The sequence below is a fragment of the Chiloscyllium plagiosum genome, unplaced genomic scaffold (genome assembly GCF_037043375.1).
Source record: "Chiloscyllium plagiosum isolate Xiang-an unplaced genomic scaffold, Cpla_swu_hap1 HiC_scaffold_6, whole genome shotgun sequence".
Classification (NCBI taxonomy): domain Eukaryota; kingdom Metazoa; phylum Chordata; class Chondrichthyes; order Orectolobiformes; family Hemiscylliidae; genus Chiloscyllium; species Chiloscyllium plagiosum.
In genome coordinates this window covers 81,294,216-81,317,092 of record NW_028270144.1, presented here as the reverse complement: position 1 = coordinate 81,317,092, position 22,877 = coordinate 81,294,216, and the positions used below count along the sequence as shown (strand labels likewise).

The following is a 22,877-nucleotide window of genomic DNA, read 5'->3' as shown; positions in this document are numbered from 1 at the left end:
GAAAGCATACCAAATGCCTTCTTCACTATCCTATCTACCTGTGACTCCACTGCACTCCAAGGTCTCTTTGTTCAGCAACACTCCCTAGGACTGTTGTTTGTCATTTCTATAAACGATTTGGATGAGAATTTAGTTTGCAGATGACATCAAAATTACAAACAACTAACTTAATCATGTTCTGCTGAATTCTTATTCCAAAGTCCCTTATTCACTTACAAATTCAAAATTATTCCAAATGTTTGCATGCAAAATAATAATATAAATCAAAACCAAAGTTCAGCACTGTCATCATTCAGATTATCTCCTTTTTTTTAAACCCTTTCTGCTTAAATGGATAATTTACCATTTTCCCACGTTATTTGTTGTTTGTCATATATGTAAACAATTTAGATGAGAGGTTAGGAGGCATGATTAGTAAGTTTGCAGATGACACCAAAATTAGTGATATAGTTGGTAGTGAAGAAGGTTATGTAAGGTTACAAAGGGATCTTGATCAATTGGGCCAATGGGCTGAGGAGTGGTCAATGGAGTTTAATTTGGATAAATGCGAGATATTGCATTTTGGTCAAACAAACAAGGGCAGGGCAGTAAAACAAATGTAGGACCTGGATAGTGTTATCGAACAGAGACATCTAGGGGTTCACGTGCATAGTTCTTTGGAAGTTGCATCACGGGTAGATAGGGTGATTAAGAAAGTATTTAGTGTGTTTGCCTACATTGCTCAGACTATTGAGTATAGGAGTTGGGATGTCATATTAAGGTTGTACTGGACGTTGGTGAGGCCACATTTGGGGTGCTGTATACAGTTCTAGTCGTCCTGCTATAGAAAGGATATTATAAAATTGGAGAGTGCTCAGAAAAGATTTACAAGGATGTTGCCAGGACTGGGGGGTTTGAATTACAGGGAGGCTGGATGGGCTGGGACTTTTTTTGTTTGAGTGTAGGAGGTTCAGGAATGATCTTATACAGGTTTAAAAAAATCATGAGGGGCATAGATAAGATGAATAGCAAAGGACTTTTCCCTAGAGGGGACCTTCAAAACTAGGGGGGTGCATATTCTTAAGGTGAGGTGAATGATTTAAAAGAGTCTGAAGGGCAACCTTTTCACACAGAAGGTGGTTCATATGAGGAATATTTCAATGTTTATATGATTTCTTGTCAAAATTAAGGTGTGTGGATGACATTTGGGAAATGGTATGAACGAGGCATCACTGCTGGCTCCCTTTCATTTCAATTTATATTATTACTTTGCATGTAGACATACGGAATAATTTTGAATTTGCAGGTGAATTAGGGATTTTGGAATAAGAATGCAGCAGAACATGACTAAGTTAGTAGGAGTGGGCAGATAGATGACTTTCCCTTGAATTCAGAAAAGTGTGAAATAGAATATTTTGGGTAAATTAACTGTGTAAATAAGCTCCACTTCACATCTAAGGAGGCAAGGAATCTAAGGAGGCAAGGGACAGAATAAAAATAAAAAAGGGATTCTAAAAATGCAAAGAAAATTTGGACCCCACAGAATGGGACAAATGCAAAAACCAACAAAGGACCACAAGGTGGTTTATAAGTATGGCTAAAAAGAATTATGGAAGGAAACTTGCAAGGAACATAAAAGAAAATAGGAAGAGATGTTATAGTTATATAATGAGAAAGTGGCTGGTTAAAAGTACAACTGGCCTACTGAAGGCTGCAGGGATATTGTCATGGGGGAAATGGCAGGCATGCTGAATGAATATTTTGATTCATATTCACAACAGTAAAGGAAAAGTGTTGCCGCAAATCCCAAAGAAATTAAGAGAGGATCAGAGACAGGGTCTAAATAAAATTAGCTTAAGTAATCATCTATAGTGGGGAAATTAATGGAACTGAAGAGTGGCAAATCCCCAAGATGTGATGGTTTCTATCCATGGATGTTAAAGGAGGTAGGAGAGTACACTGCTGATGCCCTAACAATAAACTAGCCGAGTTTCCTGGATTCGGGAACTGTACCCCTGGTTTGGAAATTTTCTCATGTCACTCTGCTGTTTAAGAAGGGAAACCAGGGAATTACAGATCAGTTAACTGGGAAATTGTTGGAGATCAAGGGTAGAGTATGTGGTTACCTTGTAAAATCTCCATTAATCAGGGAGATTTCATGGATTCAAGATAAATCTCAGAGTTTTTTTTTAAAGAGGTGATACTGCTGGTGGACAGAACCAAGTTAATGGATGCTGTTTATTGGACTTACATAAAGCTTTTGATAAATTCCTACACAAGAAACTGTTAACTAAAGTGGAAGCCAATGGAATTGGGGATTTACTGACATGGATAGGAAATTGGTTGAATAGCAGGAAATAGATAATGGGATAAGTACTCAATGGCAAGACATGACTAGTGATGTCCCACAGGGATCTGTGTTAGGGGGCTCAATTATTCACAATATTCATTAAATTACTTGGATAAAGAATAAAAAGTCAAATATATCCAAATTTGCTGACAATACAAAATTTGGCAACAATGTTAGATAGTGATGATGACAGCATAAAATTACAACAAGATATTGATAGATGAGGTGAATAGGCAAAGCTGTGACAGATGTATTTTAATATAAGCAAATGTGAGGGTACACAGTAGATCAAGATTTTTAGAATGCACAAAGTTAAATACAGTGGATGTCTAATGAGATTTGGGGTTCACGTACAAAGCTCTTTAAAATGTCAAGAACAGGTGCAGAAAATAGTTAAGAATGCTAATGGAATTTTGATCTTCATATTTAAAAGGATGGAGTACAGGGATGCAGATATTATCCTGCAATTATACAAAACCTTAGTTCGACCCCACCCTAGCACTGTGAGCAGACTTGGTCACCATACCTTGGGAAGGATGTCTTGGGCCTGGAGGGAGTTCAATACAGGTTTACAACTATGGATAGTAACAGGGAAAGACTAGATAGAGAAAGATAAACTATTTCCACTGGTTGACAATTCTACAACCAGGGGACATAGTCTAAGAATAGGGCCAGGCCATTCAGACGAGATGTTAGAAAGACTTTTACAAGTAAAGAGTACTGGAGGTATGGCACTCTTTTCATCAAAAATAGCAGTCAATGCTAATTCAATTGTTAAATTTTAATCTGAGATAGACAATTTTTTATTAAGCAAACGTATCAAGGGATATTGAATAGCAGAGCAGACTCGAGGACTGAATAGCCTACTCCTGTTCCTATGTTTCTAAGTTGTTGTCAGATGCCCCTCAGTTTGACATTAATGTCTATGCAAGGTTGTGGGTTTCTGTCAGTTGTCTTACAAAGAAGTGAGTTCTGTATATGTTTGTCGATGTGTGGAGTCCTACCGGAGCATTCTGACACGGAGTGTCATACACCAAATTGATTGTCATGATCTCTTAAGTAGATTAAGTTAATTAAACGTTAGTTGCCATAATCCTCTGAATAAAAGGACAGCAAAATCATTTTAGTGCAGGGCTTTACTGGGGCTTTTCAAAGGAGAGTGTGATGAATGAATGCATTCTTGTATTCATCAGGGCAATGAAAATTTAGCTAGCATAATCTCCTTTTGGAAAAGAATTTTCTTTGCGCCAATTTCGTAGCTATTACCATTAGTTATTACCATACTGCATTTGAAACAGTGTCTAGCATAGGAGTGGTTAAGGGGAGGAAAAAAACAAGCTATTTTGAAATTATTGAAGTGCAGAAAGCTGGGAAAGGAGTGTTTCATTTGCATCTCCCAACTGAGGATTATTTTCAATCAACATTTGAAGGAAGTGGAGCATACTTAAAGTCTTCTTTCAGATGGTCATGGAGAAAGGCTAAGAAGGTGGAGGAATATCTATGACAACAATCCATGACTGTGCAGCACTGCTGCTTTTGCTAAATGCCTTCTTCCCCACCCTGTCTGCATGTGACACCACTTTCAAAGGCCTGCATCCCTTGGCCTTTCTGTTTGACAACACTCCCCAAGGCTCCACCATTAACTGTGTAAGTCGTGCCCTGGCTTGTCTTACCAAAATGCAACAGCACACATCTATCTGCATAAACTCCACCTGTCATTCCTAAGCCCATTGGCTGAGTTGATCAACATCCTATTGTTCTCTTAGATGACCTTTTTCACTGTTCACTATACCACCAATTTTGGTGTCATCCACAAACTTACTAACCATGCCTCCTGTATTCTCATCCAAATTGTTTCTATAAATGACGAACAACAGTGGACCCAGCACTGATCCTGGCATCACGCCACTGGTCACAGGCCACAGACACAAGCCTCTACCACTATCCTCTGTCACCTACTGTCCCATCAATTTTGTATCCAATTGTCTAGCTCTCCCTGGAATCCGTGTGATCTAACCTTACTAATCAGTCTACCATTGTACCTTGCTGAAGGCCTTGCTAAAGTCACATAATTATTGATGCAAAAGCCCTTGCTTCTTTTTATGGATGTCCAGAAATGTTTTCTATCGCGTATAATGGGACTTTGTGCTTCAAAAGCTTGACAGAATGACAACTGTTGACACATCCATCTCTTCATACACAACTTCTGCAGCAAACACCTCCCTTGCATTTCTTTTTCATTATGGGATCTCACAAGGAGCCTCATTCTGCCACCTTGTTTTCACCTGTTACAAAAGCTTGTGGTAGTAGTAGCCATGAAGACAAATTCACCTCTCCATGGAAGACAGGCTGTTGGGACTCTGCACAAAATAATGCCGCATGTTGACACTATATGGGAACAGTCATATTAATTCACTACTTGTCATACTGTTACTATCTGTCATCTTACAAGTGATCAAGGAGTTTGGTCAATTTTCAAGAAATAAAAATGTACCATGTCCCCCACACAAGGAATTTCCACACAAATATACCAATACCGATTAAACAGATAATGATATATAGTAGCCGTTACACAATCACCTCTGTACAATAGCAATTGTTCTTCACTTAATTCATAGCACCTACATATGCTTTTACTTTAACCTGAGCAAATGGGCAGTCTGAAGCAAGTACAACAAAGATGATTGCAATCCTGCACTTCTTGTACCTGTTCCAAATACATTTGAGAACGAGCTTTATTTAGAATATTGCCTAAAAATATGGGCGGCACGGTGGCACAGTGGTTAGCACTGCTGCCTCGCAGCGCCAGAGACCCGGGTTCAATTCCCGCCTCAGGCGACTGACTGTGTGGAGTTTGCACGTTCTCCCCGTGTCTGCGTGGGTTTCCTCCGGGTGCTCCGGTTTCCTCCCACAGTCCAAAGATGTGCAGGTCAGGTGAATTGGCCATGCTAAATTGCCCGTAGTGTTAGGTAAGGGGTAAATGTAGGGGTATTGGGTGGGTTACGCTTCGGCGGGTCGGTGTGGACTTGTTGGGCCGAAGGGCCTGTTTCCACACTGTAAAGTAATCTAAAGTAATCTAATCTAATCTAAAATATTTTGTGGGACCAGAATGCAACATGAGTTGCCAATCCTGTATTGTTTAGAGGAGCTTTAAATGTAGGTTAGGTGCTTGTTTTAAAGAATTCTATTTTCTTCTTTCAATTAATTAACGGGATGTGAGCAATGCAGGCTGGGCCATCACTAATTGCCTGTCTCTTGTTCCTCTTGAGAAGATGGTGGAGGTCTAGATTAGAGTGGTGTTGGAGTCTAATCTAGACTCTGATTTCCAGCATCTGCAGTACCCACTTCTGCCTTGAGAAGATGGTGGTGAACGGATTCTAATACCACTGCAGTCTATATGATGAAGATATATCCATAACGTCGTTTTGGAGGATGTTCCAGAATTCTGACCCAGTGATGGTGAAGGAACAGCAATAGTGTCTTTGAGGGAAACTTGCAATTGGTAGCTTTCCCTAGTAACTGCTGCCTTTCCAAGTGTGAGTGATCCTTGATTTGAAAGGTGCAATGGTAAATTTCTGCAGTGCATTTTGTGGATGGCACAAACTGCTGTCACTTTGCATTAGTGTTGGAGGGACTGAATTTTTGTGATGTCAAACAAGTGGGCTACTTTGTCCTGGATGATCATTGATGTCTGCAGCATAGAATGTTCTTCTTGAGAGCTGTAAGAGCTGCACTTATCCAGGCAAGTGGGGAGTATTCCTGACGCGCCTTATAGGTGGTGGACAAGCTTGGGAAGTCAGATGGTGAGTAACTCACTACAGTATTCTTAGCCTTTGATCTGTTCTTACAGCCACCGTTTTTACATGGCTAGTCTTATTCAGTTTCTGCGCAATAGTAATGCCATGGATGCTGGTAACTGGGGGAATTCAGTAATGATGCCATTGAATGTCAAGAGACAATGGTTATTTTCTCTCTCATTAGAGATTACCATTGCCTGGCTGTGAAGCAAATGGTTCTTGCTACTTGTCAGTCAAAACCTGAATTATTTGGGAATGGACTATTTCAGTACCTGATAAGTCATGAATCATGCTGAACATTGTGCAATCATCAGCAAACATGTCCGCTTCTGACCTTACAATCATGAACTATTATTTAATCTTCCAGTCACATCCCATTCTTTGATGATGAAAAATGTCTTATTTTTGCTTATCTCTAAAGAGTGGTTTAATACAATCTGACATAAGATACATGTGGTCAGTGAAGGTGGTTGTAAGACTGCAGTGTCGAAGAAGGTGGGCAGAAAGACTATCATAACTTAAGATATCTTTAAGTGGGTAAATAAAATGTGTATTCCATTTACTACTATAATAGTACGCAAACAAAACTGTTCTGGCTATATCAGGTAAATGTCAAAAGCTGCCGAGAGACAGGCTATTTTAGTTTGAGAATTACGTAATACAAACTAATAATCTTGTCATAAAAGATCCTTTTGCATTACTTTTGAAGATAAGGTCATTAAACTTGAAGGAAAAGTGTTAAAATATGGAAAATTATTCAAGCATGAAGTGCAGATGAGCTGAATTGGAAAATACATTAAAATATACAAGTGTATATGGGCAATGAACAGTAACTACACATTGCTCCAAACTGCAAAAATTCAAAAAGTCAACTGCGGCTGTTATAGGAGGTTAAGGATTGCATAAGATTATAAGAAAAGCTTATAAAGTTGGAGTAGTAAATAGTATAAAATCTGAAGACTGGATAGATTCTACAATACAGCAAAGGCGGACCAACAAACTTAAGGAAGGGAAGATTAGGATACGAATGCAATCAAGTAAAATCCATAAAAATGGGCTGTAAAAGTATCAACAGGTATGTAAAAACGTATGTCAAGGGTGAATGTGAGTCTATTAAAAGCAGTGTCCGGAAAACTTATAATGGGAGAATAGAGAAATGGCAGAGAAACTAAAATATTACTTTGTGTGATGTTACAGATGTAAAAACTTTAATAACTGTTCATGAATCAAAGATAAACTGTAATATTCAAAAGCAGCAGTAATAATTTTGACTGGAATAAACTATTAAAAACAAGGGCAAACATATACAGGAATTGAAAGGAATTAGCCATGTCTAAAAGAAAGAATAGAGGCTACATGGACAAAGCTGCTTTGACACATGTTTAATAAACTGAATGCTTTATTCTCGCAAAGGACAAATGATTGCCCCACAGAAGAATTTAAAGAGCTAACTACAGGAAAGCTTTGTTTTCACACAGACTGTTAAGCCACGTAAAAAGGAATAAAGGATCTACTTCAAATTTGAAGGCAAGCTACAAACCTACAGTAACTTGGATGAAAGGACTTTAAAAGCATCATCAACATATCTTATCACAGATCTGAAGGATGAAAATCTGTATAAGACCGGAACTGCACCAGAGAACTTTTAAGAAAAACATTGCATAAGGATCAAACCCTGGACACTTCCAGAGACAGACACTGCTGAAGAAGTCCTGGCCAGATTTCACCATTAATCAGGTAATAGCTAAATTGTGAGGCTTAACTTGCCTACACTAGGGGTTTTATTTTGATTGCTATATGTAATAACGTTTAAATAATTGTTTCACTACTTATTAATAAGTAGCTGAATTAAAGGTAACTTGTAGTGATTTATCCACAACATTTATGTTTGCATTCATTGAATATGATGCCATTTAATAATAGTAAAATATGAGGCTATCCAATTTGGTTGGATGAACAAATGTGCAGTTTTCTTTAAATGGTGAGATGATGGAAAGTGTAGATGTGTAAAGAGACTTGGGTATCCTTGTCAATAAGTCCCTGAAGGCTAATGTGCAGATGCAGCAAACTATTAAGAAGGCTGATAGAATGTTAGCCTTGATCGAGAGACCATTTGGGCATGTGAGTAGTGAAGTATTGTTTTAATTGTAAAGAAAATTAGTTAGACCACACCTGTGACCAATTTTGGTCTCCTTAACTCAGGAAAGATATTATTGGCACAGAGGGAGTGAAAAAAAGGTTTGCCAAACTTGTTCCCAGGATTGCGTATCTGACCTATGAAGAGAGATTAGGTAAACTGGGTCTGTAATCTCTAGGGTTTAGAAGGATGAAAGGTGATTTCACTAAAATGTACAAAATACATAAAGGGACACATATGGTAGATGCAGGCAAGACGCTTCCCCCGGTTGGAGAGTCCACAATCAGGAGGCAGAATTTGAAAATAAATATATGGCATTTAATGCTGAGATGATCAGTTTTTTTTTAATTGAGAGGGTGGTGAATGTTTGAGCATATCTACAGTCTTTGAGTATATTTAAAATAGCAATTGATAGATTTCTGATTATCAATGGTGTAAAGGTTATAAAGATAGTTTGGTAAAAACCATTGAGTGTTCGATCAGCCATTATCATAAAAAATAGCAGAGCAAGCATGATGGGCTGAATGACCAACTCTTGCTCTTATATACCTGTTGCACACAGAATTCTGAACATTTTGTCCGCAATGGAATAAAGTGGTTACAAGCCAAACCAAATGACCTCACATGCTACTAGCTTGGTTCACCTCCAGAGAAGTTAAAGGAATAAATGTACTTAAGACTAATTGATGAGGGAAGTTGAGAAGGGAATTTGATCATTGCATTCATAGGTTACAATCAAGTGTGCAAATCTAAGGCAGTGCGAATTAACATCTATAAAAAGGGAGTCAAACACACAGTTTAAGAGATTGACATGGAATCCAAGGTAAAACTCAATTCAGAATGCTAACTGACAATAAACTTGTGCTTCCCTATCAGATTTTAGATTTTATAATTGATTAAGTGCTGGGAGCAGATTAAGAGTATTGTTAAAGAAAGACCCAACTGCAGACAACAGGAATATGTCATTATGCAAATATCATTACAATTAAGAAACTTGTCACTCATAATAGGTTAGACAGACAGGAACTAGACAGTGCAAACATAATATAATCACAAAAGCAGAATTACGAGCAATTTGTTTTACAAATATAAAATACTTAGAATGTGAAATTCTGTGCATCAAACCTTTGTTGCTGCAGAGGTAATTTCTTAATTAATAGAAAATCTGTGATTATTAAAGGGCTAGAGATCAAATGATAAAGTGAAAATGGACTTGAGCTAGTTTGTGGAGAAGAGTCAGCATAAAGCTGTCAGATTTAGTGCTAAACACCCTCTGATTATATCTCACTATTCTACATGTAGTTAATTACATTACAATACCACTACTGGCAAATGATTAGATGAATTTGTTTACAGTCAACTGTATCCTGCACACTTTCCTTTTGAAAGTAACATGATTTTTAACTACCCCACATTCGCATAAGGTATTCACATCATCAACTACTTAATGGATAGCAATTTTATGAAGTTCACTTTAATATTTCAAAATTAATAAACAAGATTGAAAACTTACATCTTAAAGAATAAGGTTTCTTTCAAATCTTGCTCTATGTCCAAGTAATTGCTTTCTTAAAACCAAATTGTGAAGAGATTTGGTCCTGGATTCTAACAGCATGAAAATGGCAGAAGAGTCCAAAAATCATAAGCCCGTCTCCCAATTACAGCACCTACCACGTTCACAGAGGCATACCATATTTTGTGCATCTACATTTCACTGAGTCAGCTGCTCACAGAAGTCCAGTATGGCTGATTTTGATGACCCAGATGGGTAAAACACAATGCGTACGGATTAGGTCTGGTAGCAGCAGATCTGACTTTTGTGGGTTCATTTGGATAGCAAGGGTATCCCTTAGCAGCCGTATGGTATACCTTCAGATATGGCCCCAGATATGGGAAAAGTAAGCTGCCTTTGGGAGAAGTCATGTACATTTTGGGAGACAGCAGGTGTACGTAAGACCATAAGATATCGGAGCAGAATTAGTCTGCTTTGTCATTCCGTCATGGATCAATGTTTCTCTACCCCATTGTCCTGCCTTCTTCCCATAACCTTTGATCACTTTACTAATCAATAATCTATCTATTTTTGTCTGAGATACACTTGATGACTTGGCCTCCACAGCCTCATGTGGTAATGAGTTCCACTTTCTGGTTGAAGAAATTTCTCCTCATCCCCATTCTGAAAGGGTTGTCTCTTCACTCTGAGGGTGTGCCCTTGATTCCTCATCTCTCCTAGCAGTGGAAATATACGTTCCGTGTCCCCTCTAGCTAGGTCTCTCAATACTCTAAGTTTTAACGAGACTCTCCCCACATCCTTTTAAACTCCATTGAATACAGACCCAGAGTTCCCAACCACTCCATACATGGCTTGCCCTTCATTCCCCGTATTATTCTTGTAAAAGTCCTCTGGACCCCATCAAAGGCCAGCACATCCTTTCAAAGTTATGGACCCAAAATTGCTCACAGTATGCCAAATATGGTCTGACCAGAGCCTGATACAGTTTCAACAGTACATCTCTGCTCTTGTATTCCAGGTCCTTTGAAATGAATGTTAAAATTGCATTTGCCCTCCTAACTGCTAAATGAACCTGCATATTAACCTTAACAGAATCCTGAACGAGGACACTTAAATCTCTTTGTGCTTCAGATTTCAAAAGCTTTCCCCATTTAGAAAAAGCTTATGCCTCCATTCACTTGTATTGGGCAAAATAATGGACTTATTAGGGATAGCCAGCATGGCTTTGTGTGGAGGGGGGTGTCTTGCTTCATAAATGCAATGGAGTACTTTGAGAAAGAGACGAACATAATTGATGAGGGCAAGGCAATCAATGTTGCCTACATGGATTTTACTAAAGCATTTGATAGGTCATTTATGGTAGGCTGGTCTAGAAGATCAAATCACATGGAATCCATGGTGAATTGCTAAGTTGCATACAAAATTGGCTTGGTCATAGAGACAGAGGTTACTTGTGGAGGGATGTTTTTATGGCTGGAGCTCTGTGCCAGTGTGTTCCATAACGATCAGTTCTGGGACCTCTGTTTGTAATATAAAAAGATGATTTGGATGAAAATGTCAGTGGTCAGATTCATAAGTTTGCAGACGACATGGAAATTGATGGAGCTATGGTTAGTGAGGAAGGTTGCCAAAGGATACAGATCGGTTGGCGAATGGAGAAATTGATGGAGTGTAATTCAGACAAATTTGAGGTGATGCATTTTGAGGGTCAAATGCAAGAGGAAAGTATACAGTAAATGGCAGGACCCTTAGGAGCATTGATGTACAGTGAGATCTTGGAGTGTCACTCTGAAAGTGACAACACAATGGATAAGGTGGTAATGAAGGGGTACAGGAGGCTTGCCTCCATCAGTCAGGGCACTGAGTATATAAGTTGGCAAGTCATATTATAGCTGTATGAAACTCTAGTTAGGCCAGATTTGGTCGTATTGTGTGCAGTTCTGATCGTCAAGGATGAGGACACTGCAGAGGGTGTAGAAGAGGTTTATCAGGATGTTGCCTGGATTGCAATGTGTTAGCCATTACAGGAGGTTGGACAAACCTGGATTGTTTTCACTATAGCTTAAGAGGTTGAAGAGTTTCTTGATGGAATTATATAAAATTATAAGAGGCATGGATAGGATGGATAGTTGGCATCTTTTTCCCCCAAGGTGAGGGGAAGAGTTTAAAGGAGATACGCAAGGCAGGCTATTTTTACACAGAGGGTAACACATTGCCAGAGGAGGTGGTAGAAGCAGATACAATAGCAAGGTTTAACAGGCATTCAGACAGACACATGAACAGGCAGGAAATAGAGGGATACAGACTATGCACTGCAATTAGAATTAGTGTAGAATGTAATCATGGTCAGCAGAGACATTGTGAGCCAAAGGGCTTGTTCCTGTGTTGTACTATTCTATACTTCCTACCAAAGTACATAACTTCACACTTTCCCATATTGTATTCCATCTGTCACTTCTTTGCCCACTCTCCTACTCTGTCCAAGTCCCTCTGCAGCCTTCCTGTCTCATCAATTTTATCTGTCTCTCACCTATCTTTAAGTCCTTTGGAATTGTTAAAAGTTGGCATGGACATGTGTAAATGTGCATAAAATCACTGGAAGTGTGAAGTTCATTGCAACTATCACAAGTGTTAAGAGGAACAGTGAAAAGAAACTGTCAAATCATTTAAAACTCTTCCCTTGAACTATTTGGACAAACATGTCAGGTAAAAGAAAATCAATGTCTGCTGGTTCACTCTGTGACACAAGACTGGGGATTTCCATTACTAGATTAGTGCTGCATAATTGCTGTCACAACTTTCCAAAAATCACAGATGGGTGCTGTCATTTCAAGAGTTTGATTCACACCTCCAAGTGCTTATGGACAATTCGAAATGGAGCCATTAATTTGAAAGGTTCTTTTTAATGAGCGATTATGCACTTGAATGAATTGTCTGTTGTTATAGGAATATATAGTTGAAGGAACACAGAAATAGATTTCTACAAATGGAAATGTTTTGTTTTAAAAAAATAAAATCTGCAATAGTCACAAAGAACTTTATTTAATCTCAGTATGGAACATGAGCTCTGTCCTCAGTGGATACTGAATGAATCAGAGCTGTACAGCATGGAAACAGACCCTTTTGTCAAACTCATCCATGCCGACCAGATATCCTAAATTAAGCTAGTCCCATTTGCCAGAAATTGGTCCATATCCTTCGAAACCTTTCTTATTCATATACCTATCTAGATGCCTTTTAAATGTTGTAATTTCACCAGCCTCCACCACTTCCTCTGCCGGCTAATTTCCTACATGCACCACCTTCTGCATGAAAAGATTGCCTCTAAGGTCTCTTTTAAATCTTTTCCCTTTCATCTTAAACCTATGCCCTCTAGTTTTGGACTCCAACACCCTAGAGAAAATACCTTGGCTACTCAACCTATCTATGCCCCTAATGACTTTATAAAACCCTATAAGATCACCCCTCAGCCTCCGATGCTTCAGCCTATTCAACCTCTTCCAATAGCTCAAACCCTCCAACCCTGGCAACATCCTTGTCAATCTTTTCCGATTTTCAATTTTCACAACATCCTTCCTACAGCAGGGAGACCAGAATTGCACACATGTAAGGGCAAATCGTGATGGGGGCCGGGGGGGGGGGGGGGGGGGGGGGTGGGGGGGAAGGCATAGATTGCCAGTAACATGGGATATGAAAGACAAAGGGAGTAGATACAAGGCACAGTTTGATATGGGAGATATGAAGAACTATATGGGAAGAAGGGTATAGGATGGCTCTGAGGCTACGAAGGGTCATTGGGTGGGTGGGGGAGGGGGTGAGGAGGCACATGTGTATGGTTTTTAGGAATGCGAGGAGTGAGAGCTACTTTGTCTGCACACTAGCACCAGCTTCACATGTTCCAGGGTCATGTAATCAAACTCCCTGAGAACCCCTCCACCCTGAAAGAAAATCCCAACTTTTGGGGCATTTTCTCCCCGATTGGACTTGCAGAGCCCCCAACGGACAGCAAACATTCAGACCTGAATTTGCCAGAGTAATGCTTCAGTCCAAGGCAAAACACTTCTTCAATTGGACATTCTTGTAAAGAGGAAGACTGATAATAAACTTCATTTGCTGAGCATTTTAAATTGTACTTTTGATATTTGGTAGCCTTTTATGATTCATAACAAAGCTAGTGGAATGTCAGAAAATAAATCTAAGTAAATAGAATGCCTGATGTTCCTTCAGGTATGCAATTTTACAAACGCAGGTTACAAAAAAGGTAGTTTCTATATGCTAAGGGGCAAATGCTGCTTATTGAAACCATTGTCATCAAGAGGAAATATGTAACTCCAGGCATCATCCAAATCCACTGAGAATGCAAAGTGCAGCAGAAATAGCCAGAAGAAGCTCCTTTATCTACTACACTAAATTGATGTCGAGAGTGTGGTGGTAGAAAAAAAACAGCAAGTCAGGCAGCATCTGAGGAGCAGGAGAGTCGACGTTTCAGGCAAAAGCCATTCCTGATGAAGGGCTTTTGCCCAAAACATCGACTCTCCTGCTCCTCAGATGCTGCCTGACCTGCTGTGCTTTGCGGGAACCACACTCTCAACTTTAATCTCCAGCATCTACAGTTCTCGTTTTCTCCTATATTAAATCAATGACAGCGCAGCACTACTTCAATTAGCTGGTTATGGCAACTCTAAATTATCCCGCAGTTTATACATTACATCACAAACATACATTCACTTACAATATTTGCTATAATGTTATTGAACCAAAGGGATTCAGAGATGCATACTGTTTTACAGTTGACAATACAAACAATATCTAAAAGCTACCCAGTTAATTGATAGTACCTGAAGAAATCACTGCATGCAGCAAGAATGCACCTATGACATTGAAACTTTTCTTCTTTGACAAATATAGTGAAGTCAAAGAACATGTTTTGCTCCCGGAAGTTCTGAAGTGTATTCAAAACCTGCTCGCCGTGGTTCTCAGACCGTATAAAGACTAGCCTTCTTTCCGCCATTCCATTGAAAGAAATCCTAGAAACTGAATCCATGATTGAATTGGTTCACGTTTCAAATCTGCAAAGACAAAATATTCTGTACATTTTTCTCACAAATACATTTCTTACTTTCAATAGCTGAATACAATTTAAATCTTCAGTCAAATCGTGATACATTTAGTAAAAACAAGGTTATCAAAATAGAAATATTTTACTTAAATTATCCAGATTTTGTGCAAGCATACATTTTAAAAGGAAATTATAGGAACGTTTACTTACTTTTAAAAAAATTTAGTCTGACCTATATGAGCTGCCAGAGGATGTGGTGGAGGCTGGTACAATTGCAACACTAACTCCCCCTCCCACTCCACCAAGGACATGCAGCTCCTTGGCCTCCTCCATCGCTAGACCCTGACCACACGACCCCTGGAGGAAGAGCACCTCATCTTCTGCCTAGGAACCCTCCAAACACACGGGATGAATATAGATTTCTCCGGCTTCCTCATTTCCCCTCCCCCCACCTTATCTCAGTCCCAATCCCCGGATTCAGCACCACCCTCTTGATCTGCAATCTTCTTCCCGAACTCTCCGCCCCCCACCCCCTCTCCGGCCTATCACCCTCACCTCCTTCCACCTATCGTATTCCCAGAGCCCCTCCCCCAAATTCCCTCCCCCCCACCTTTTATCTCAGCCCGCTTGGCACACCAGCCTCATTCCTGAAGAAGGGCTTATGCCCGAAACGTCAATTCTCCTGCTCCCCGGATGCTGCCTGGCCTGCTGTGTTTTCCCAGTACCATATTTTTCAACTCTGGTCTCCAGCATCTGTAGTCCTCACTTTCTCTCAATTGCAACATTTAAAAGGCATTTGGATGGGTATATGAATAGGAAGGGTTTGGAGGGATATGGGCCGGGCGCTGGCAGGTGTGACTAGATTGGGTTGGGATATCTGGTCGGCATGGAAGGGTTGGACCGAAGGGTCTGTTTCCATGCTGTACATCTCTATAACTCTATGTTACAATTATAAGGTTTACAATATTGTTATGTTTTGGGACTGTGTCTTTAAGGTAAAATTAAGGGGCTCATGTGATCTGTTCTGCAGTTTGCCTAACAGCAAGCCTGCGCACTTTGAGATCAAAGTAAGAAATCAAAGACGGCCCAGATTACTGGGACGAATATGCAAAGCATTTATGCTTAGAAACAATTGCAGTAACTTGTGCACTAACTGATCTCCAAAATCCCACAAAATTATTGAGAATGCCAGATTATAAGCAGCTATTAACTTGAAGCTTAAGTATTTTAAAAAAACTATTAGAGACTATGGAGTTTGTAAAACTTCAATAACTTACTTTACTAAATTGTTTATATTGAATATGACTGAGAAAACATACAACACTAAGTTATAGTCCAACAGGTTTATTTGGAAGCACTAGCTTTTGGAACACTGCTCCTTCATCAGGAAGCTGTGCAGGAGGACCATAAGGCACAGAATTTATAGCAAAAGATTACTGTGTCATGCAACTGAAATGATATATTGAACAAACCTAGGTTGGTCCTGCTCTTGTGTGGTTTTTAACTTTGTCCACCCCAATCCAACACCAGCTCCTCCACATCGAGAAAATATACAAGGAACCTACTCTTAAACATTGTCATCACAAGCAAGTTTCCAAGATGTTTGTTTATTTTAGACAATTGCCCCTTAGTGATCATTAAAGTGCTACATGGCAATATTAAACATAGTATCACAGTCAACTATTGAAGAAATGCCAGTCACACCCCAAAATGAAGGAACAGTCAGATAATTAAGCTTTTTTTAGACAACTCACATTTCTGTGACTTGAAGAAAGGTCAGGGAAGAGTAGAGGCATAACCCTGGGAGAATCTAAAGGGATAAAACAAAATTAAAAAGTAGTCTGTAAAATATGAATAACCATTTAAATCTATGGAAATGCTTAAAAGATATGCTAGTATTACCCAGTGTTTACTTATGTAGTAAAAGGCTCAATCATCTAAATATTTTGAAGCATACTTCTTGGATAAATAGACTTAAAAATACCATTGCCAGACCAACACATTCTATTGAATAGTTCTTCATTGCACTGGCAACAGGTATTCAAGGCAATTAATCAGAAAGTTGCAAATGAATGCTACTTGGATAAACAAAATATCATGTCTGTTGCTATAAACATCTGAAGACACATTACTAATGTGTGGAGCTGCAGAAAGAGGGTATTTTAATTAATATTGATGGACATTTTGTAGTTCAGGAAAACCATGTGAGTGAGTGATATAATCCCAGATGAATCCTCCAAATTTTAATATGGTCCTGCATCAAACTGGCAAATTTATGCTATGATCTTAGCTGAGACCATTAAACTGTGTTATGATTTGATTATGGACCAGTAAACTTTATTTTTAAAGTAGTCAAAATGTGAGATTCTGGAGACTCAATAAGTGAATAAAGCCTCAAGATTCCACAGTTTTGAGCAAACAACAATACTATACCAGTTAGAACAGTAATCCAATCTACAATACATATACAGCTTATTTGACACCATGGCAGATTAATTAATAAAGTTACGTCACATGGGATTCAGGGTGAGCTTGCCAATTGGATACATAATTTGCAGGAGACAGCGTGCTGGGCGGGGTTGTTTTTCAGACTGGAACACTGTCACCAGTGGTGTTCCACAAGGACTAGTTCTGAGACCTGTTTTGTTTGTCATTTATATAAGTGATTTGAGTGAGAATATAGACAGCACAGTTAATAAGTTTGATGAGGACACCAAAACTGGTTGCATAGTAGAGACTGGAGGTTTTCTAAGATTACAAAGGGATCTTAATCAAATAGGTCAATAGGCTGAAAAATGGCAGATGGAGTCATGTTGAGGTTGTACAGGACATTGGTGAGGCCTCTTCTGGAGTACTGTGTCCAGTTCTGGTCGTTCAGTTATTAAGTTGGAGAGGTTTCTGAAGAGATTTACCAGGATGCTGGGTATGGAAGGTTTGAGTTATAAAGAAAGGCTGGATAGGCTGAGACTTTTTTCACTGGAGCGTAGGAGGTTGAGAGGTGACCTAATAAAATCATGAGGGGCATAGATCGGGTTAAATGTTACATGTCTTTTCCTTAAGATTGGGGAATTTCAAGAGTCGGGGGTACATTTTCACGAAGAGGAGAGAGATTTAAAACAGACATAAGGGGCACAGAGGGTGGTTCACATGTGGAATTAACTTCCTGAGGAAGTGGCAGATGTGGGCACAATTATAACGTTCAAAACACATTTGGATAAATACATAAATAGGAAAGATTTGGAGAGATATGGGCCAGGAGCAGCTAGGGGCGGGAGGAGTTTAGTTTGGGATTATGCTTGGCATGGTTTAGTTGTATTGAAGGGTCTGTTTCTGTGCTGTATGACTTTATGATTTTAAGTAATATGCAGTAAACAAGGGTAATGGACTGTGATTGAACCCCCTGCAGTACACATCAATTAGCAGATGGACCATGACAGATCCCACAGATTTCTCAGCAATTCTCCCATATATTAAGGACATGGTGGGTTAGCAAGTCTCACCAAACTTCACCAGGGATTAAGATTCATCACATTTGTTGATCTGGGCCTAAACTTATTTCCATGAGTCACTATTATGGACAGTCTCAATGATTGAGCCTATTCTAGTTGATGACACTCCTTTCCTGTATCTATGCTCATCTCAACTCCAAAACTGAACACTAGTACTTATTCACAAGTATAACTCAAGCTCTTCTCTGAACGCTAGTTTCACCAAGCCAAATAGGTCTGTTGGTTTTCCCTGAGCTCGTAATCTTGCTCAGTTGTATGAAAAAAATCTGCTACGGGTTTTTCAAACCCCACTCTCTCAGCTATTGTGAAGTATTAAAGCTCATTGGCTCTTCTGAGCCCCTCAGATCTTTCCTCAACATACAGCCAGTGAACTTTCCACTTTCGTCATACACCTGGGAGTTTTCTGAATTCTGATTCCAATTCTTAGTTAAGTGCTTTTAAAAAATATGTTCATGGGATGTGGGCACTGCCAGAATTTATTGCCTCTCCCTAATTGCCCAGAGGTGGGGGCATTAAGAGTCAACTGTGCACAGGTAGATAAGACCAAGTAAGGATAGAACATTTTGTTCTTTAAAGAGCATTTTTGAACCAGAGGTTTTATTTTACAATAACCAGCAGTGATTGCATGGTCACCTATAGGCTGGCCTTTTATTCTAGTTTCCAAATTCATGATAGGATTCCAACATGTTAGCCTGGAGATCTGGAATACTAGTCCAGTGAGACTATCTCTACATCACCGCCTCCCCTGCAAATTCCTAGAACTTCTTCCTGAATTTGTTCTAGCAGCTCAAGGCAATCTAACTGCTCTTGACCCCCTTCCCTGAAAGGCAGCTAAACACCAGTAATCCTAGAATGGAATCCATCCCAGTTTGTTGCTTTCTCTAACTTTGTCCCCACAGCAGCTGTTCAGCGACCCCAGAAAGATCCTGAGCGACCTACTGAAACACTTGCAATACTCCATCGTGTCTCTTATCGTGGTACAGAAGTAAATGGTGCCACCTAACAATCCTGGATTGAGTGTATCATAAAATGATACATTTCACAAAGAATGCGGTCTTCCTTGGTTACAATTGGACACATGGGAAATGTTTTATTCACTCGTAGGACATAGGTGTTGCTAGCTGAACCAGTATTTATTGCCCATCTCTAGCTGTCTTTGAGGAGGAGGTGATGAGTGGCCTTCTTAAACCGCTGCAATCCATGTGCTATAGGTGAACCCAAAGTGCCATCAGGAAGGGAATTTTAGGATTGTGACCCAGTGATAGTGAAGAAATGGTGATATATTTTGAGGTCTGAATGGTGAGTGGCTGGGAGGGGAACTTGCAGGTGGTGTTCCCATGTATCTACTAGCCTTATCCTTCTAGTTGGAAGTGATCATGGGTTTGGAAGATGCTGTCTGATCTTTGGCAAATTTCTGCAGGGCATCTTGTACATAGTATACAGTGATGTGACCAAGTGTCAGTGATGGACAAAGTGGGTGCTTGTGGCTGTGGTATCAATCAAATAAGCTGCTTTTCTTGGATAGCATCAAGCTTTTTGGCTGTTGTTGGAGCTGCACTCATCCAAGCGAGTGAGGAAAATTCCATCGCATTCCTGACTTGTGCTTTGTAGATGGTGGATTGGTTTTAGGGAGTCAGGAGATGAGTTACACATTGCAGTATTCCTAGCCTCTGACATGCTGTTGTAGCCACTGTGTTTATATGGTGAGTCAAGTTGAGTTTCTGGTCAATAGTAACGTCAAGGAGTTTATGATGGAGAATTCAGTGATGGTAACACTATTGAATGTCAAGATGTGGTGATTAGGTCATCTCTTATTGGTGATGTTCAATGCCTGGTATTTGTGTAGTGCAAATGTTAATTGCCACTTGTTAGCCCCAGCCTGGATACTGTCCAGATCCTGTTGCATTTGGAAAGGGACTGCTTCAGTACCTGCAGAGTTAGAAATAGTGCTGCATATTTGTGCAAACATCAGTGAACATCCTTATCACTACTCTTACGATGGAAGGAAGATCATAGATGAAGCAGCTGAAGATACTTGGGCCTAGTACACTAGCCTGAGTTAATTCTTGCAGAGACATCCTACAGCTGAGGTGACTGACCTCCAACAACCATAATCATCTTCCTATGGGCCAGGCATGCTCCATCAGTAGAGAGTTTTCCCTCTGACATCCATTGATTCCAGTTTTGCTCAAACTCCTTGATGTCACACTTGGTTAAATGCAGTCTTAATGTTAAGGGCTGTCATTCTTACCTCAACTGTGGAATTCAGCTCTTTTGTCCAATGTTTCTCAGCTATGCTATAATGAGATCATGAGCTGAGCGGCTATTGTGGAACCCAAAATGGATTTCATCATTGAGTAATATCTGGGGAAATACATTTTTTAACTCATTTTACTGCACATGTTGACACTAATAACCGAAATCAACATAAAATCATGACAATGCTCAGAAATATGGAACTATCCAAATTAACAGGTGACACAGCACATTTTTGGAAAAGCTAACAACTAGTTAGATTGGTCAACTTAGTTCTTAAAGCAAGTGCAAGATCAGCAACAGAGCCACATTTGAAATCTTGAATGAGCATGTGACAAAACGATGGCTTTAAGTGTGCTTTGTCCTTTTTTTCTGAAGAGAGGTTGAGATAGAGGTGATGAGCATGCTGCTTCAAGCCAATAAAGTGAACAGTTTGTGAGACTTGGGTTGCTTTTTAAAGTTGGAATCGCAGGAGCAGCCTGAATGGGCTAACTCCGACAGAACCATAATTTTATTTTTAGTTTTATGAAGCACTGGCTGGGGTCTTAAAGCTGGATGTGGAAGCTCTTCTTCCTCTTTCTGTTACAGCTAAAAGCTGGGGTTCCCTTCCTGCTGCTAGAATTGCATGTGAGACAGTTTATTTTTACTGACTTTGCTTTTGCTAAGGGTGTGTTCATGGGATGTCACTATATTTAATTATTAAATAACATCTGTTCCAATAATCTATTATTGTTAAGTTTTTCAACCCTTTACTTTGCTTGTATTTTAACCACAATACGTAAATAAAGTGTGTTTTGCTTCAAGCCTGTATTTTGGCCAAATGAATTGCATCTAGCACACATTGCCTGCCATTTGCCTTTAAAATAAGCCTACACCCCAAGTTTTTCTATCTCCTTGACATGTTTTCAGGGGGTTTGGACTGGTCCATGACAGAGAGCAACCAGTCATATTTCGATAGGTGAATGGCAAATTTGTCAACCTTATCCAAACGCTGTACATCTTCCTCTAATTTATTTTTTTCAGAGTACAACTTTGAAGCACATTTTATTTTAATAGTTAACGTATTGTCACTGGGATTACACAAACAGAACTGAATCTTCTACCCAATTATAAATTCTCTGAAAAATGATTAATCTCAAGCTATGATAACATACTAAATAAGAGCAATTCATGTGGTTTAAATGAAACTTATGTAATTCTTTGGATAGTTGGTCTTGGAATGAATGAAACTTCCAATGCTAACTTAATTGACATAATAGATTTTAAACCATTATAACTTCACTGTCGAGAACAGCCAAAAGCTACTCAATCAAGATACTGATACAGCTGGAAAGCTCCACCCAATCTCGCTGCATTGATGCTGACACTGGTTCATGCAGCTTAATCTGCGCTTACCAACCGATACAAGACATAATGCAGCCTCCACTTTCAGCGGAGCTCAAAATTTACGCTTCGCTTTTATATTTTCGATGAGACACCAAGATGCACGGTGTGCTCCATTCTGATTCCTGAGCTCAACCTAATTCCCCCAATATCTGTATCAGATAGTTTCTCAGGTGATTTTATTCGCAGCATCCATCGGGGTCCCAAACCCAGCCCAACACACTGATCCCACCTTCATTTCCCGCTCATGATACTTTCTCTGAAGAAATGACAGTTGCACTGTAAAGATAAATCGCACAACCCAAATCGACCCAAGTATTGCTCATTCTGACAGAAACTCACCGCAGACAATCACCTCACAATACCATGGTGACGAGACAGGAAAGAAGCCCCTATTCTGACGGATGTGACGTTTACAGTCTAGCACCATCTTGAAGACAAATAGAAAGTCCTGGCAAAAGGGCGCTGCCTGTACTGTAATTGAAACAGTTGGCAGCATTGCGTTCCTGGCTTTTATTGAGCTCCGAGTGTTGAAACTTCTGCAACTACATCTTTTTTTTGCACATACTGCCAATCTCTCATTCCGGGTTGAAATGCAAATGAGATGTTAAAGATAATAATAAACGCTGCTTATTGCATACTTATGAGGTTGAGTGTGACCAAGTGAGCTCCGACATTTACTAACGTGTTCTGAATCTTTCTGACAATGATGTGGCGTTCATTCTTTTATTTATTAATGGGGTGTGAGCATCACTGGTTCGGCTAGAATTAAAAAAGTAAAGACGCCATATTCCTATCAGCTGGCACAGCTGCTCTCTAATAGAGCCAACTATTGGTTTAACCTGATGGCTCACTACAATTCAGGCAAAGGGAGAGCTTGAGAAAGAATTGTTT

At 39.6% G+C, this 22,877-nt stretch overlaps 1 protein-coding gene across 1 annotated transcript in view; it reads right to left on the bottom strand.

The window, feature by feature from the left end:
* The window catches only part of kbtbd3 (kelch repeat and BTB (POZ) domain containing 3), a 32,404-nt gene extending 10,051 nt beyond the window's left edge, over positions 1-22,353 (bottom strand). The window contains exons 1-4 of the mRNA XM_043691837.2: positions 22,326-22,353; positions 20,596-20,708; positions 16,590-16,645; positions 14,615-14,845 (exon numbers count right to left, since the gene is read on the bottom strand). Of these exons, the coding sequence (XP_043547772.2) occupies positions 14,615-14,820 (206 nt within the window). The 5' untranslated portion in view covers positions 14,821-14,845; positions 16,590-16,645; positions 20,596-20,708; positions 22,326-22,353. The remainder of the gene's footprint in view (positions 1-14,614; positions 14,846-16,589; positions 16,646-20,595; positions 20,709-22,325) is intronic.
* Positions 22,354-22,877: the final 524 nt, after the last annotated feature.